The sequence below is a fragment of the Macrobrachium rosenbergii genome, chromosome 41 (assembly GCF_040412425.1).
Source record: "Macrobrachium rosenbergii isolate ZJJX-2024 chromosome 41, ASM4041242v1, whole genome shotgun sequence".
NCBI lineage: Eukaryota > Metazoa > Arthropoda > Malacostraca > Decapoda > Palaemonidae > Macrobrachium > Macrobrachium rosenbergii.
The window spans coordinates 35920625-35937011 of record NC_089781.1 but is presented as its reverse complement, the minus strand read 5'-3'; the positions used below and the strand labels follow the sequence as shown (position 1 = coordinate 35937011).

At 37.6% G+C, this 16387-nt stretch overlaps 1 protein-coding gene across 1 annotated transcript in view; it reads right to left on the bottom strand.

Annotated features, from left to right (window-relative positions):
* The window catches only part of LOC136827084 (protein ECT2-like), a 247932-nt gene that overhangs the window by 60749 nt on the left and 170796 nt on the right, over positions 1-16387 (bottom strand). The window contains exon 18 of the mRNA XM_067084838.1: positions 3136-3292. Within this exon, the coding sequence (XP_066940939.1) occupies positions 3136-3292 (157 nt within the window). The remainder of the gene's footprint in view (positions 1-3135; positions 3293-16387) is intronic.

Below are 16387 nucleotides of genomic sequence, written 5' to 3'. Positions count from 1 at the left end.
GGCAAGCCATTGGGCAACTTGGCAGCAACTGGGAGTGCAAGACTGGGTAGTAGATGTTTTCCGAGTAGGATATCTACTCTCTTTAGAGTTTCATCCTCCTCTAACCAATCATCCTCTCCTTCAGAGGACACATTCCAGGCTTGCCTAAGGATCTGGCTCTCCAGAATGAAGTGAGGGAGATGATGGAGAAGGGAGCTGTGGAAGTAATGAAGGATTGTGCCATGGGTTTCTACAGTCAAGTTTTCTTGGTAGAGAAGGCATCAGGTGCCTGGAGACCAGTTACAGACCCGTCAACTCTGAACCTATTTGTCAGGAAGACTTGTTTCAAATGGAAACTCCTTGTACAGTTCTACCTGCCATCAGACAGAATGACTTTATGTTGACAACAGAACTGAAGGATGCCCACTCCCAGATCCCAGTTCACCAATCATCTTGCAAATTCCTTCGCTTCATTCTAGGAGAGAGCGTTTATCAGTTCAAAGTCCTTTGCTTCGGCCTCTCGACTGCCCCACAGGTGTTCACAAGAGTGTTCACGCTGGTTTTGACTTGGACACACTCCCAAGGAATGGGCGTTCTCAGATAACGCAACGACTGGCTGGTCCTAGTAAGTTCTCAGGTGAAATTGATCCAAGACAGAGCCTAGGGATTGTGATGAATTTAGAGAAGTCAAATCTTGTTCCCAGGCAAAGGACTCTCTACCTGGATATGCTGATAGACACAATCGTGTCGGGAGTCTTTCCTTCAGATCCAAGAACAGAGAAATTCAGAACAGTCTTGGGGTCATTCTTATCAAAACAGAAACAGCCAGCACATCAGTGGCAAGTCGTTCTGAGTCACCTGTCATCTTTGAAGAAGCTCATCCCTCGTGGCCGACTACACATTTGCTCGTTGCAGTGGAGGCAGAAAGAGTTCCGGTCCCCAGTGAGGGATTCTCCATTTTTCCATGTCCCTCTATTACAGGATGTGAGATGGGACTTGGCATGGCGGCTGGACAACAGGAACCTGACCATAGGGATGCCCTTCATGCTCCTCTACCAAAGATTCTTCTCTTCTGATGCCTCAACTGAAGGGCGGGGGACTCACATGGAGGATCTGATTTCAGGAATATGGACTCAACAAGAGAAACAACTTCACATCAACATCCTGGAACTGAAGGCAGCTTATTTAGCTCTTCAGGATTCTTAGGCTCAAGTAACAGGACATTCCGTGGTCTTGATGTCCAACAATACCACCATGGTGGCTTACATAAATGGGTCTCTCTCTCTCTCTCTTTCTCTCTCTCTCTCTCTCTCTCTCTCTCTCTCTCTCTCTCTCTCTCTCTCTCTCTCTCTCTCTCTCTCTCTCAGTGGGAAGTAAACCACTCGGTGGTTCTGTCAGCCAAGTACATTCCAGGCAAGAGGAACGCAGTGGCAAATAAGTTGAGTCATCAGAATCAAGTCTTGGGAACAGAGTGGTCATTGCACCAAGAAGTGACAGAAAGACTTCTTTCTTTGGGGAAGGCCGATGGTGGATCTTTTCACCACCCGTTTTCTCTTAATATTTGTTGTACCTGGTTCCGATTTGAATCAAAATGTGTGGAAAATTGGTAACATTCTGCATGAAGTACTGTAAACATGAAACACACTTCAAGGCCATGACATCAGCAAATGTGCTATTTGCTTTTGGACTCATGAGCAAAGTTTTTCAGTCTTCCAATTCGATAACATTATTAAGACATAACATAAACTTTGGAGAGAAATTTTTTTTCAAATAAGCTTTCATTTGGATTACAAGTAATGTAACAAATGTTATTCAAACACATAGCACTGAACCAATCATCATCAAGCTCCCGATTACTTCTAAGTGCATTTGCCAGATGAAAAAAGAATTATTGTGAAAGAAAAGAACAGCTGACTAGAGATACAAAAGAGTTCTTACACTAAAATAAAAGCTGCTTATCCTTAAGGACTTAATAACAGAGTTAATAACAGTTCAGTGATCTCAATTGTTAATAAATCTTGTATTTATAATGAAATTTTTTTATATCCATCAAATTTTACGACTAAGAATTTCTGACAGAAATAATAAAATTGTTAATTTCATTGAAATCTTTTGCAGGATTTGTTAAAGGTAAAATTCTGGAATTAAAGCAAAGCTAAAAAATTAGTTATATTATAATGCAATTTGACCATAATCATTTATACAAGGCAAAGCTAAAAAATCACTTGTGTTAAAATAACGCAATTTGACCACAGTCAATTATACAATTTAGCGAAAGATAAAAAAAATGAACTCAAAAGATAACAAAATGTATAAAAAATGACGAGAAATGAACATGTACTTATAATTGTAATCTAAGAAATTCACAATAGAATAATGTGGCAAATCTTACACAAATCACTAGTTCAGGGAACAATGCTGGCCCAACATTAAAGGCCACTGTAGATAGGGGTTCTTGCCTCGAATCACTGAACACTGAAGTGCACTTTACTAAATAATGAACATGATGACAATTAGCTGAGATATGCCCAAAGAGGTAGGCAAGGGTTAAAATGTATGCAAACAGCCCATTTCAGTGAGCTAGAGAAAAAACCCAGATTTGTATTACATGAATCTGAAACTAACAAAACTTGATAAATTTAGAACTTACTGAAAATCACTGACTTTACTGGAATTTATCGATTTACAATAAATTATGAGGAAAAAATGAGGAAAACTGCAAAACCAATGGAAACTGATGGTGCATTACACTTCAAAAATGATAATGCGAATGCATTAATAACGATAATCGATTAAAGGCACAATATAAAAAAAACAACAAGTATATTGTATAAGAAAAATGAATCAGTAGTGTCACGACTTAATGGAGTTGGCTCAGCATTAGCAGCTGGATATTTCTTAGCAATGTATCAAACATTTGCACCTGGATGTGTTCTACACGCAGTTAAAGCTATTTATGATCAATGAGTTTGCAATAATTTCAAGAGCAACTGCAAGTTAGTTTTTATAAATAAATTTTTCACAATTTCAATTAAATTCATCTATTGCTTTCCAGACATGTAAATATTATATAAGCATAACCAAAGCACCCAAATACATCCGTACATTACAAATGAATATCTGTTATGAACAAAAAAATTCTGATTTTTTACTCACTGCAAGATTATTAACACTTGTGGCCCCTCTCATTGATGAAGGCTGTGACATGCTCCCAAAAGGGCTCATAACTGTAGAAACTGCTCTTTTTAGTTTACTTGGAGATTTATTAAAACTAAAGGCCCGACTCACTTTTCTTCCTGTACGAGTGGCAAATCTATAAAGAAAGGCAAATTTTAGTTAAATGATTTTGAAATGAATGAACAGATAAATAATAATAATGGATGGACAGATGTACTGTAATGGTATTTAGGGACACAGCCATTGTGGTGAAGCTACTTAGTGTCCCAATAAACAATTGAAAAATATTAAGATGGGTGGTTACAATGGTAGTTTTAAATATAGTTAGAATGTTGAAAGCAAATGAAAAAGATACAGAGTACAACCTTAATAACCTGGAATGGGTGGGGCTCAGACATTTCCTAGTTGCTGTATTTTGTTTTCCTAGTTTACCCAACTTTCTATAAAAACTGTCAAATTTATTGGAAAAAAGTGCATATTTGAACACCCCTGCACTTGCAAAAATCTAGGAATGACTACAAATGATGATTAAAACAAGCAAAATATTGAATTTATGCAAGGCATCTATGTTCCATATCTAAAATGCCTTGTATATAAAATTAACTGAAAGTAAATGAAGTAGGGAGAGAACTGGAAAGGTAATAAAGAAGAAAGGGCAATAATATGAGGGAATGATGGAAAGGAGCAATAACATAACATTATTACACCGTACTTAATGAAGTCATCACCCATCACATTAACTACACATGAACATCAAAAAATTGCAGTCCATAAAAAGAAAAAATTGATCTTAAATGCAATTGGACTTTGACTTGGGGCAAGGTATAACATTTAAAACTTTGTCTGAACATTCAATATAATAAGTCACATACCCGTACCGTGCCTGTAGTAGATATAGAGTATATGCCCACACCATATGATACCCTCTATAAAACCACATGAAAGTTAAAGAAAACATTTTATAATAAACTATGTGTAATGACAAGGTAAGATGGTCTCATCCTTTAAGTGACAATATAACTCATCAATTTTAAAACATCAAATTTCAAAAGTCGGAGATTTCAAGGCTATTTCTCAGAAAATTATTTTTACTCATATTTAAATAGTCCATGAATATTCTGAAATACACATACTTTAAGCAATGATAATATTTTCACTCCTACTATGCATTTCACTCACATTAAGTCATCGCTTTTTTTGAAATAACTTCTTAAAGAATAGTCGTATCAGTATAAGATTTTGGCAGAGCCTTATTCACAACCTGCCATAATTTTTGTTAGCATAGTGCAGTACCAAAAGCAAACAGTTAAGTTGGTTTGTTCTTGAAAATGACGAGAAATTCCAACTTCGATGATAACAATGCAGATGAAATTCCTTGTGATGCCACAATGACGTTACTACGGGCTCCACCCACCTCTCTCTCTCTCTCTCTCTCAAATACGGCTACATGAGCCTTGATTTATACTTCAAAAATTTATGTCTGTTGTATTGTATATTTTCTTTTGAAAGTAACAGATAGATAACCTGAAAGTATAGTAAGGCAATTGGTATTACAAACAGGAATTTTTTGCAGCATAGTAGTCTGGTGGTTTTTCTGCGTTTTCCATTTTCTTTGTTTGGTGACATGGGACGATGGCTGCAGTCAAGGCCAAGACAAAGAGGCCACTTGCTCACTTCCCCCTAAAACCCCCATGTAGGCAGAGCTTTGTCTACCTCCTTATTGCGTCAGCAGGTGAACTGCCGTAATGAGCAGGTACCTTTAAGATACATCATTGCCTACATAGTTACCCCAGGTAGGAGGTGACTCCACCCAACTGGGTAGACCTTGTCTCTCTTGGACCTGGCAGCAGTCATCTGTGATTGGGGTTACGAACTTGTCTATCTGCCACCTGCACATCCAGAGGTTAACGCCATCAAGTAGGTATGGGGGGTCATGAAACACAATATGCACTCCTCCTTACACTGATTCACCATGGCTGACATGCAGGAGAGACTGGAGGAAGCCAGGCTTTGCGTCACTGAAGAGGTTTGGGAGGGTGCGGTTTGACGATCCCAAGCCTTTGAGAACAAGTACTGGAACATGGACAATATCCATGAAAGAGTGGACCCTGTCATCAATGACCTCCACAGCGATGATGAGAATGACTTGTTTTTGGATAGTAATGTAGACCAAAATAATTAAATCGTGTACTGTGCATTTTGTTTGAATTATCAAAAAATCATGTCTCCACTTCTTTTCATAGTCTACAAAGAAGTATAAATAAAACAAACACACAATCCCTTCCTCGTTTTTTTTTTCCCAATATGTTTTGTTTTCAGCAGCACCATAATTAACCTTTACTTACAATTTATCTAGTATTCTCATATGAGAGAAAAAAAAAATATGCATATCTCAATTTTAAATGCATTAAGACTGGACCACTGACTGTATATTATTATTATTATTATTATTATTATTATTATTATTATTATTACGGTAACTATAAAGAGAGCCAAACCGGCATTGAAAATTATACCACCAAGAGGTGTCAGTGTGGGTCAAAACATAACAGAAAAAAAAAATGGATCAAAACCCCTGCAAAAAAATAATTTGCTAATTGGAGTAAGAAAACAAAAAACTCAAGTGACAGTGAATTTACAAAACATAAGGCTTCAACCCAGTTAAAAACAAAAATGAATGAATGATTCAATCAATCAATCAGTGACAAAGTTACCGTGGCAAAGCAGCAACTTTAGTTACTTACATCAAATAAGGAGAGGAAAATAGCCGATAAAAGAGGAATGGCCAGATTAAAAATTAGCTTTGACAGCACATGAAGTGCAAGGTCCTGAGGGTATCACTCTCCTCCCCTAACGTTTCATCTACGTTCAAGGGTCTGGAAACTGGGTGGAAATTAAAGAGGAAAAAGAAAATAAACAAAAGAGAATTGAGATGAGCAGGCGGGGCTTAATAGTGATGATTTAGTGACATCAATGTCACTCATTCAGACTGGTATCATCGTTGTTGGAATTTCTCCTCATTTTCAAGAAAAAACTGACTTAACTGTTAAGTTCTGGTACTGCACTATGCTAACAAAAATTAGGGCAGGTTTGGATAAAGGCTTTGCCAAAATCTCATACTGATTACTCTTCAAGAAGTTATTCCAAAAAAATTATGACTTAAGGCAAGTGAAATGAATAATAATTATCTTTAATCTTCAATCAATTGATAATGAATTCCAAAATAACATAGTCTCACAATAATGAATGAACATTTCTAAATTTTATTAAAACTTCAGATTGTTTTTAAATATGTGAGTGAAGCACCATATGTCAATCTCATCCCAAAACACTGCTGCAAGAGGCACTTCCTTAAAAAATCTCGTCCAAAAATATCCTCAAAAGCTTTGTTTAAATGTGTCAAAGGTATAAATTACTCCTGTTTTATAAAAAAAAAAAAATCTTTAAAAAATATAACGCGTAGTTAATCACAAATTCTACATCACTGAGACCAGTAGGGTGTCGGATCACAGAGTGGTTAGATTAGAACACATTTACTTGCCACATAAGTGGCAATGAAAATGAGAAATTGTGTAATGAAATTTTTAATAATATGTTTACGAAACAACCAGTTATCCTCTTTTGTCATCTGATGTTCCTCTTCCCCCACCCCTCAACTCCTACTGAAAAATTCTATGTATGCACAGCCAGTTATGCACATGAAAATGCTTTTTTATTAAAAACATATTTACAGTATTTTTGTTACTGAATCTGAGCATATTTTAACAAGTAACAATTACGAGTTCATTTTTTAATTTCCACTGTTTTATGTCAGCTGACTGCCCTGTTTACAATGGCATTACATATTAAGAAGTTTACTCATGTATGCATCTCTCTCTCTTTACAATTTTCTTTTGGTAAATTAGCTATAGGTGCAAAGGAAATACTTTTAAAGCTTGTAAAGAAGTTATGGTATTTTTTTTTTTATTGATTTCAAGTGCATTTTAACAAGCACATTGCAGACACATCCTTTGGCAAATTAGCTATGAGAAGAAAATGCTTTTAATGGAAGTAACAGTTCAGGCAGTCCCCAGTTATTGGCGGGGATTCTGTTCCCGACAGCATGACGATAACTGAAAATCAGTGATAACAGCGCCGATCCCTGGTTTTAGGTGCCACCGATAAGTGGGGATCAGCGCCGATAACCAGGGATCGGTGTCCAAATCCTGTTATTGTTGTCATTAGACAAGCACCGTAAAACCGGATTGCCGATGACTAGGACTGCCTGTATTTTCTAATTGAATCAGGTGTATTTCAACAAGCAACAACTAACAGTTTTTTATTTCCTTCGTTTTATGTTAGCTGGTCTTGCTGTTACCATTACAGCATCATGAATCCCTGCTTCCCATTTATACTGTAGACACATTTTTTGTTAAATTACCTACAAGCCATAAGAAAATGTTGTGAGTTGCTATATTTTTATTACTGATTTTGATTGCATTTAAACCAACAACCAAGAATTCTTATTTTATTTTGTTTTGTGTTAGCTGATCTTGCTGGTTACCATAATGTATCAAGAATATGTTTGTATGCACCTCTCTCTCTCTCTCTCTCTCTCATTTATACAATACACACATTTCCTTGTAATTCAGCAAGATTCAGAAAAAATGGTTTTATTTTCTATTTATTTTTTTTTTACTGATTTTGAGTGCATTTTAACTACTAACAATTCGGACTTCTTTCTTTTTCTTTTATTTCTACTGCTGTCAGTCAGCTGATTTCTCTCTCTTGACTGCTGTTCAGCTATCAAGAACATATATCACTTGCTCTCTCGACACCTTCTATTACAAGTGGCCTAAAACATTTCACTAGGACTCAATCTAGTTCAGAACCTTTTCCTTCCTTCATTGTGATTCTTTTGCACCTGTTTTAGAATCAATGTAACATGACTGATTTTTTTTCTTGTTTCTTAACATCGTAAACAGTTAAAGAGTCAACACTGAATAATTCACAAAAGCTTCTCTCCAACTGATTAGTGTAATTTGATTTATAGCTACAAAAACTGGTGTCACAACATCTAGGTTAAAAAGGAGTATATCTGGCACAGACTCCAAAGAGGCAGGAGCAACAGAGACAGCTGGAACAGACTCCGAAGAGGCAGGGGTGCCAGAAATTACTGGAGCAGCCTCTCAAGAGGCAGGACTGCCAGAAATTACTGGCCCAACCTCCAAAGAGGCATGAATACATGTCACCACCACTGATCTTCCTTTTACACTACTGTAGGAATCACTTCATTTCATTTTTTTTCGGTTAGCTGCAATACTGGAAAAGGATTTCCTGGTCTAACATACTGGCTTAATACTTTCTGTTTAGCCTCTGTGAATGTCATGCATTCAGTTACCCTTAATGTCTGGATTTCTTTTTCCATGATGTACATATTGCCATTTTACACTGATAAACGATAAATACGTAAAGCTTGTATTATGATGAAATCAAGTGAAAATAGCGAACGGAATCTTGATTTTTTACACAAAACAAACATGCCCCAAATGGAATCTTGATTTTTTTTTTCCACAAGACAAATATGCCCCCAAATGGCCAACGTCATCTATTTATGAAAAAAGCTAAATTAATTTCACAACGATATGTATTTAAGTTATACTTCGGCTCAAAAACACTTCATACAATGAAAAATAACCTTGCCCCATATAAAAAAAAGTATCTAGAGAATTATTTACGCTAACTAGAAGCAAGAAAAGCGCTCTGAACTGAGTTAAACACGGCGGAATAAGCTTACCGAGTAATTGATTTTCAAACCAAAACATTGATCGCTATGATTGCAATTTATAATACAAAAGCAATATATATATATATATACAATATTATTGGATACAGTGAATTAAAGCATAACAATTTAAAAGATCCATGGAATAGATGCATATTTGTTATTTTGATGTTTGTATAATACGATACCGAATACAGAGTACAGCATAATGTAGGCTAGGCTACCGTATATATATACGATATACCATAGTGTAAGCTAAGCTAAATCTTGTTTATTTCAATTTCTCTTTGTATTGAATTATCATAAGTCACTCTGCATGAACCTCCAGTTAGCTGATATTAATAATTACTATACTGTGTATGTATAGGGTATACTTTATAGTGTAAGCTAGGCTACCATATTTGCATACATGGTACTGAATACCCTAGTGTAGGCTAGGCTATATTAGAGATATGTTTTTTCCAACAAATGATGGTTTTTTTTGGAACCTAACCCCATCATAAGTAGAATAATACCTGTATAAGTATTTTTGGAATTTTTTTTTGTTTGAACTATCAAAATAGGCAGTTCTAAGTGTTTTTAGAAGGGTTCTAAGTATTCGCAGATCTTAGCTATTGCAGGGGGTTGTGGTACGCATCCCCTGAGAATACAGGGGGTTTACTGTATTTGTCTCCACCATCTCAGTGTATGATACTTTTACAAAGGAATGGACAGCCATGGTTGAATTTTATGCTACGCTTCACCTCCCAAATATTGTAACTTTTACTACTACGCTGGAAGAAGCAATTAAAGAGCTTCCAGTCTCCCAGAACAATGTTAACTGCAATAGCCGAACCAATTATGCTGACCCTATGGGGAGCACTCCGACTTTCTGGAGCATCTCATTAGGGCTTGAAAGGAAGCATTAGTGGTCTCCAACATTTTGCTCCCAAATGCAATCTCCTTATTACATTCTTCCTCCTGCTGTTGGGACCCCATTTGAAGAGTGTTGTTGCACAACTCATTGAACAAGCCCAACAACAGAATTGAACAATACATGATCTTCTTGGAAAAGGGGAATCTGGGAAACAATACTCTTGAGAGTTTCCTCTTCCTAAGCCTAAGATAGCTCTATATGAATCAGAGCCACACAAGCCTCCTATCACTACTAAAGGATCCCTTCAACAACAAAAGAAAGGCCAAAAAAAAAAACAGCAGCACCCCTTTCAAAGTGGACAAGACACTCTTACCCGGGGAAAGGAAAATCAACCCCTGTACCGCTTATGAGAGGCAAGAGAAGAGGTGGAGTTCAATGTGACTTGCATGGTTGGGGTCGTCATCTACAGCATCACATGCAGTGGAGGTCCTCCCATGGGGGAGGCAATATAATTTTCAATATAGGTTTTTTCCAAAAATGAGACCCCTCTTAAAAGGGGGTTATAGAGAAAGGCAGGATTGATTATTTGCCACCACTGTTTAGCCTCCCCAAGAAGATTCCTCCGAACAAAGGGTTGATCCTTGACCAGTCATGTCTGAACAAACACATTTACATAAACTTTTCTATATACTGTACCTATTTACTGTATGGGAGCTCAGGCAAGAAGGAATTTAACTGGTGGCCTACCTAGATGATTGGCTAATCTGGGGAGCCACCAAATAAGAGTGCTGATGAAAGCTGAGAGTGGTGGTCAACAGACTCCAGTCAAAAGGTTTCCTAATAAATAGGAATAAGTCCAAATGTTTTCAGAGGCTATGACTTTGTTGGGATACTCTTCATGGCCGGCTGTCTCTTTTCAACAGCACTCAAACCAGTAAGAGGAAGGACCTAAGATGATTCCTTGCACAGCCAAGCTTTTCCAGATGACAACTGTAACAAAATCTGTACCTGTTACAGTTGGTGGTTGTGGCAGATCTAATCCTGAGATTGTAACTGTAGGATACAGAGTCTGGCTCTAACGTGCTAAGAATAGGCTTTGTGATCCCCTTCATCTAAGATTGGGAAGATACTCCATTTGTGGACCTGGAATGGGTCTCTGGCAAACAGGTTGACCTGATTTTATCGTCCATATGAGTGATGATACATACAGATGTCTCCTTGGTAGGTTGGGGAGGCTATGGGGAGGATTATCAGGTAACAGGAAGATGGTCACCTGTTCTGAAGGAGTGTCATATCAACTTTCTGGAGCTGTTGGCTCTTGTTCCATCTCAGAAAACTGAAACCTCCAAAAGGGACCCACATTTTGTTGGTCCTAGACAATATAACTACAATGTCTTATATCAAGAGGCTGGCCTCACGCTCAGCCCCTCTCAAGTTGGTAACTGTCAACATGCTTCCACATCCAGAAGTGGACCTACTTGCTACATGGAAGAACCATCAACTTTAGTGTGCGTGCCTCTGAACCTGGACATTTGAGCAATAGCAAGAGATGCATTCCTACAAGACTGGAACAATTGGAGGATGATATATTTTCTTCCTCCACTGTCCTAGATTTCAAAAGCTTTGAATACTCTACTAGCTTTCAACAGAACTGCTTACCTAGTGGCCTTGAATTAGCTGAACAGTCATTGGTTAATTTTTTCTTCAACAATGCGTAAGTGACTAGATTCCTGTGCTGTCCGCTGTTCTATCCCAGACAGGAGGAGGGCAGGTCATCCTAAGCATCCTCCTTTCTGAACTGTGACCTTCATGTGTGGATTTTTAAAATCTAGCCTAACGTGAAGACTATCTACCTATTACTGTTAGGTACGTAGTGCAAAAATTTCAGACTTATATCTGACATTCCAATCCATATGGAAAATGTGGTTATATTGCTCAGTTGAAATCTGTTGAAACCATTTTATATTTTATCATTCATTGTTTGAAGTCTAGCGCCAAGCTATTACAATAATCATGGCATACCAGGCAGTGTTGTCAGAACCCTTGCTTTATGTTTTGGTAATGATTCTGCAGGTTGACCATCACTAATCCAGCATCATTGGGACCTAGAGGATGCTGGATTAGCCATTTATTAGGCTAGAATACACGAAACACAGTAGCTAAGCACCTCATCCTACAATTAAAATATCCCATAAATCACTACGAGTTGGTTAATAAAGAAAAGACAATTATCAAATATAGGTAGTGCTCAAGTTACGATAATTCAACTTATGATATTTCGAGTTTACAATGGGGTTAGCAATTAATACCGATACAAAAATATTTAGGAAATATTTTTAGATTTCACGCAGGCGCAGGCAGCAAGAGAGACCAACTTCTTTTCCTCCATCTCTTTATTCCATCTGCTAGTTAAAAAAGTAAGAGAATGATAAAAGTATTGTTAGTAACATTATACTCTTGCGTAAATGCGCACAGCCATAAACAACCGAACGGGAAACTGTTGTTTTGCTAATAATCGTATCGGATAACAACTGTTGTGCTTGTATTTCAACCATCGTATGGTAATACACAATTGCTGTAGTTATGTTACAAATGACGTTAAGTACTGTACAATAGGACTGATATATTTTTTACACTATACCCTTGTTCGCTTTGGAGAAAAGATCGGCAGAGAAATATATTGCTACAGTAACTTTAAGCTGCAAGTTGTAGCTGAAGCTGAGAAAACAATATTCAAGCTGCTAATGACTATAAATTATTGTGCATCGGCAACATGGATGAAACTCGACCATAAATAAAACTGGAGAGATTGTATTTTAATCAAAACTACTGGGTATGAAAGAATACAAATTACTACTGTTTTCACGCCGATAAAAGATAAATATGTAAAGCTCGTATTATGATGAAATCAAGAGAAAAAAGCGAATGGAATCTTGATTTTTTTTTACTAAAAAAAAACATGCCCCCAAAACGGCCAGCCGCGATTACCGCAAACATCATATATTACCGAAAAAATAGCTAAATTAATTTCATAACGAGACCTATTTAAGTTATATTAAGACTTAAAAACACTTCGTATAACGAAAAATATCCTTGTCCCAAATAAATAAAGTATCCATATTCATTTATGCTAACTAGAAGCAAGAAAAGCACTTTGAACTTGGTTAAATACGGCGAAATACAGTACGTAAACACCGTGATATCGATTCCCAAAACAAAACATTGATTGCAATTTATAATACAATAGCAATATGAGAATATACGCAATTGGAAACAATGTAGTAAAGCATAACTTTTTTAAAAGATCCATGAAAAAGATGCACATTCGTTATGTTGATGTTTGTATAATACTGTTAATATGTGAATAGAGTACAGTATAATGTAGGCTAGGCTAGGCTACCAGTTTGTTGATGCAGCACACTGTGCCACCAAATCGAAGCGGCCGGCGAGCGAGTTAGCGCAGCGACCCAGGAAATTTGAAAATTAGTGCGGAAACATTAGAAATTACTCTAACTGAAATTTGTGCCGGATTACTGATTGTTCCAGACTACTGATCGCCGGATTAGTGATAGTCAACATGTACTAGAAAAATTGTTAATCCCATTCTATAGTCTTTTTCACTGCAAAGGCCAGCTCCTGCTTGGCATCCCATTAGCTGAAGAAGGTTCTTCGACTCCTGTCATTCCCTCAATTCAGTAGGCCCAATACAACTGCAACTTACAAGTGCAAAATCCAGTCAGGAGCTTGGATTATTGTACTGGGCTCTCTCAGACAGGGAAAGCGTTTCTTCACTCATACACTTAGTTGTCATTTCCTGTTATCTCCTGGCCTATCATTCCTGGTCAAGAATGAGGACCTTTTAAAGGGAAAACCTCCTCTTCTTATAAGGGAGCCAAGGATTTAATTTAAAATATTATGCCCAGTTTGATCACTCAAGGTTTACCTAGATGTTGCGGCAAACATCCCACATGGTCCTGTTTTTCCTACACCCCCATCACAAACAAACCCCTCTCCCTACATAGGCAGAGAATTATTTTAGTTTCCCTCATTAAAAAGTTGCATTGCAGTCGACCCCCAGTATTCGCGGGGGATAGGGACCACAACCACTCGCGAATAGCTAAAATCCTCAAATACTTGACACCCCCTCTAAAAATGCTTATAACTGTCTATTTTAATAGTTCAAACACCAAATATACCTTAAACTAACACACTAAAACACTTTACAATAATACCATTTGAATATTTCAATATCACTTTAATATGTTAATATATTTCAATATCATTTCTGAGCGGCGTAGCTGTAGGCTCTATAACGAGATGAGAAAACCAGTTTAGGGAAGCTGTAGCCACTGGAAGGTTCACTATAAGGAGGTCCCTCCTATAAGGAGTGGAGAAAAGTAAGTATACCTTAGTTTTACCAGACCACTGAGCTGATTAACAGCTCTCCTAGGGCTGGCCCGAAGGATTAGACTTATTTTACGTGGCTAAGAACCAACTGGTTACTTAGCAACGGGACCTACAACTTATTGTGGAATCCGAACCACATTAGAAGCGAGAAATGAATTTCTATCACCAGAAATACATTCCTCTAACTCTTCATCAACCGACAGCGGGAATTGAACTCCGGTCCATCGAAATGACAGTCTGAAGCTCAACCGTTCGGCTAACAAAGGGCTTATAAGTGGAGAAACCAGTTTATTGCCAGGGCAAAACTTACAAACCTGTTTCTTTCCCCAGGCTTACATAAGCTCCCCCCCTCTCTCTCTGACTTAAGAAATATTAAAACATGCATTGACGAAAAATATATTTTATTGATATTTTGCTATGTTTACATTAATATTAATATTTAAAAATTAGTAAATCATTATTCTATCATCAAAAATATGGTCACAAAAAATAACATGAAAATACACTAATTAGTGAATACTGTTCGATGAAAAAATCTGCGAATAGGCGAATTTTCTGTGAAAAATTTGGAGATTGTGTTCCACAGAAAATCTGTGAACAGGTGAAGCTGCGAATCCTCAAACATGAATAGTTGGGGGTTGACTGTATATCCAAATGAAGGGTACATTGTTAATTTGCTTCTGAAATGTTTCCTTTGAAGAAGTCTCTTGAGTGAATAGGGTGGTTATTAGAGGCAGTATTCCTGAACCGTGGTTAGAACAATAATCACGCAGCCAGACCTAACATAATTAGATAGGTCACCATAGAACCACAAAAAATAATACATACGTAAGTAAGTTCATGTGTTTCCTATTCTTTATTGCCTAACCCTAGTGGGTATCTGGAATAAAGAAAACAGTTAATAATCTGAGACTTTATCTTGGATAAAAAATTCCTGAACTACTATTGCCATGAGAGTGGTGGTCATGCTGAGACATTGCCAGAGCAGGCACAATAACCCCACAGGCAGACCTGACATAATTAGGTAAATCACCTTAGAACCACAAAGAATAATACATATAGAGGTTCGTGTGTTGCTTCCTGTTCTTTATTTTCAAACCCTAATGGGTATCCAGAATAAAGAAAATGGTTGATACAGGCAGTCCCCGGGTTACGACGGGTCCGACTTACTATGTTCCGAGGTTACGACGCTTTTCAATTATATTCATCAGAAATTATTTCCAGGTTTATGACTTATGTTTTGGGGTTACAATGCTTGTGACACCGATCTGACGGAAGAAATATGGCTTCCTAAACAGCAGAATAATAAAAATTTGGAGGTTTTTTTACGAAAAACTCTATAAAAATGCAGTTTACATCATTTTCAATACAGGCAGTCCCCGGTTATTGGTGGGGATCCGTTCCCGACGGCATGATGACAACCGAAAATCGCTGCTAACCGAAAATCGGTGATAATAGCACTGATCCCCAGTTAGCGGTGCCGCCGATAAGAGGCGATCAGCACCGATAACCGGTTATCAGCGACGAAAATCTGGTTATCGTCGTCGCTAGACAAGCGCTGTAAAACCGGATCACCAGTAACCGAGGCTCCCGATAACCAGGTACTGCCTGTACAGTATACCCAAAGCATTAAAAGTAAGGTTTTCTCAGGATTTTTTATGATTTTCTACGATTATTCAGCTTACACCAATTTTTGGCTCATGACGCGGCATAGGAACGGAACCCCTGTCGTAAACTGGGGACTGCCTGTAGTCTGTGACTATACTTTGGACCAAAAATTTGTCTGGGTTGTTGGGATTTATTTATTATGAGATAAGCCATCTCGTTACCTATCAATTTCTTTTGTATGCTCCTTTGATGATGAAAATTAGCTACACTATCAAAAAATAGGCTTTGACAGGAAAAACCTATTTTTGCTAGCCGCTGCGAGCTCTCAAACCCACTCACTTTCCCTGACAAAAAGGCATAGGACTGGGGTGAACATTCATCTTGCACAGACCTGGCGTGTATTGAGGAAGATAGCTGACACATGCGATGTTATTACGTCTGTGCGAGCAGGATGAAGGAAAAACCGAGGCAGTTGTTGTGTGGACAGCAGATAGAACTATCCTGCCCTGAGTTCTTTATATTCTATAACATTGCCTACAAGCACTACTATGGCCAAGGCCAACTATAAGAGAAGTCTTTTGAGATTCGTTGGTCTG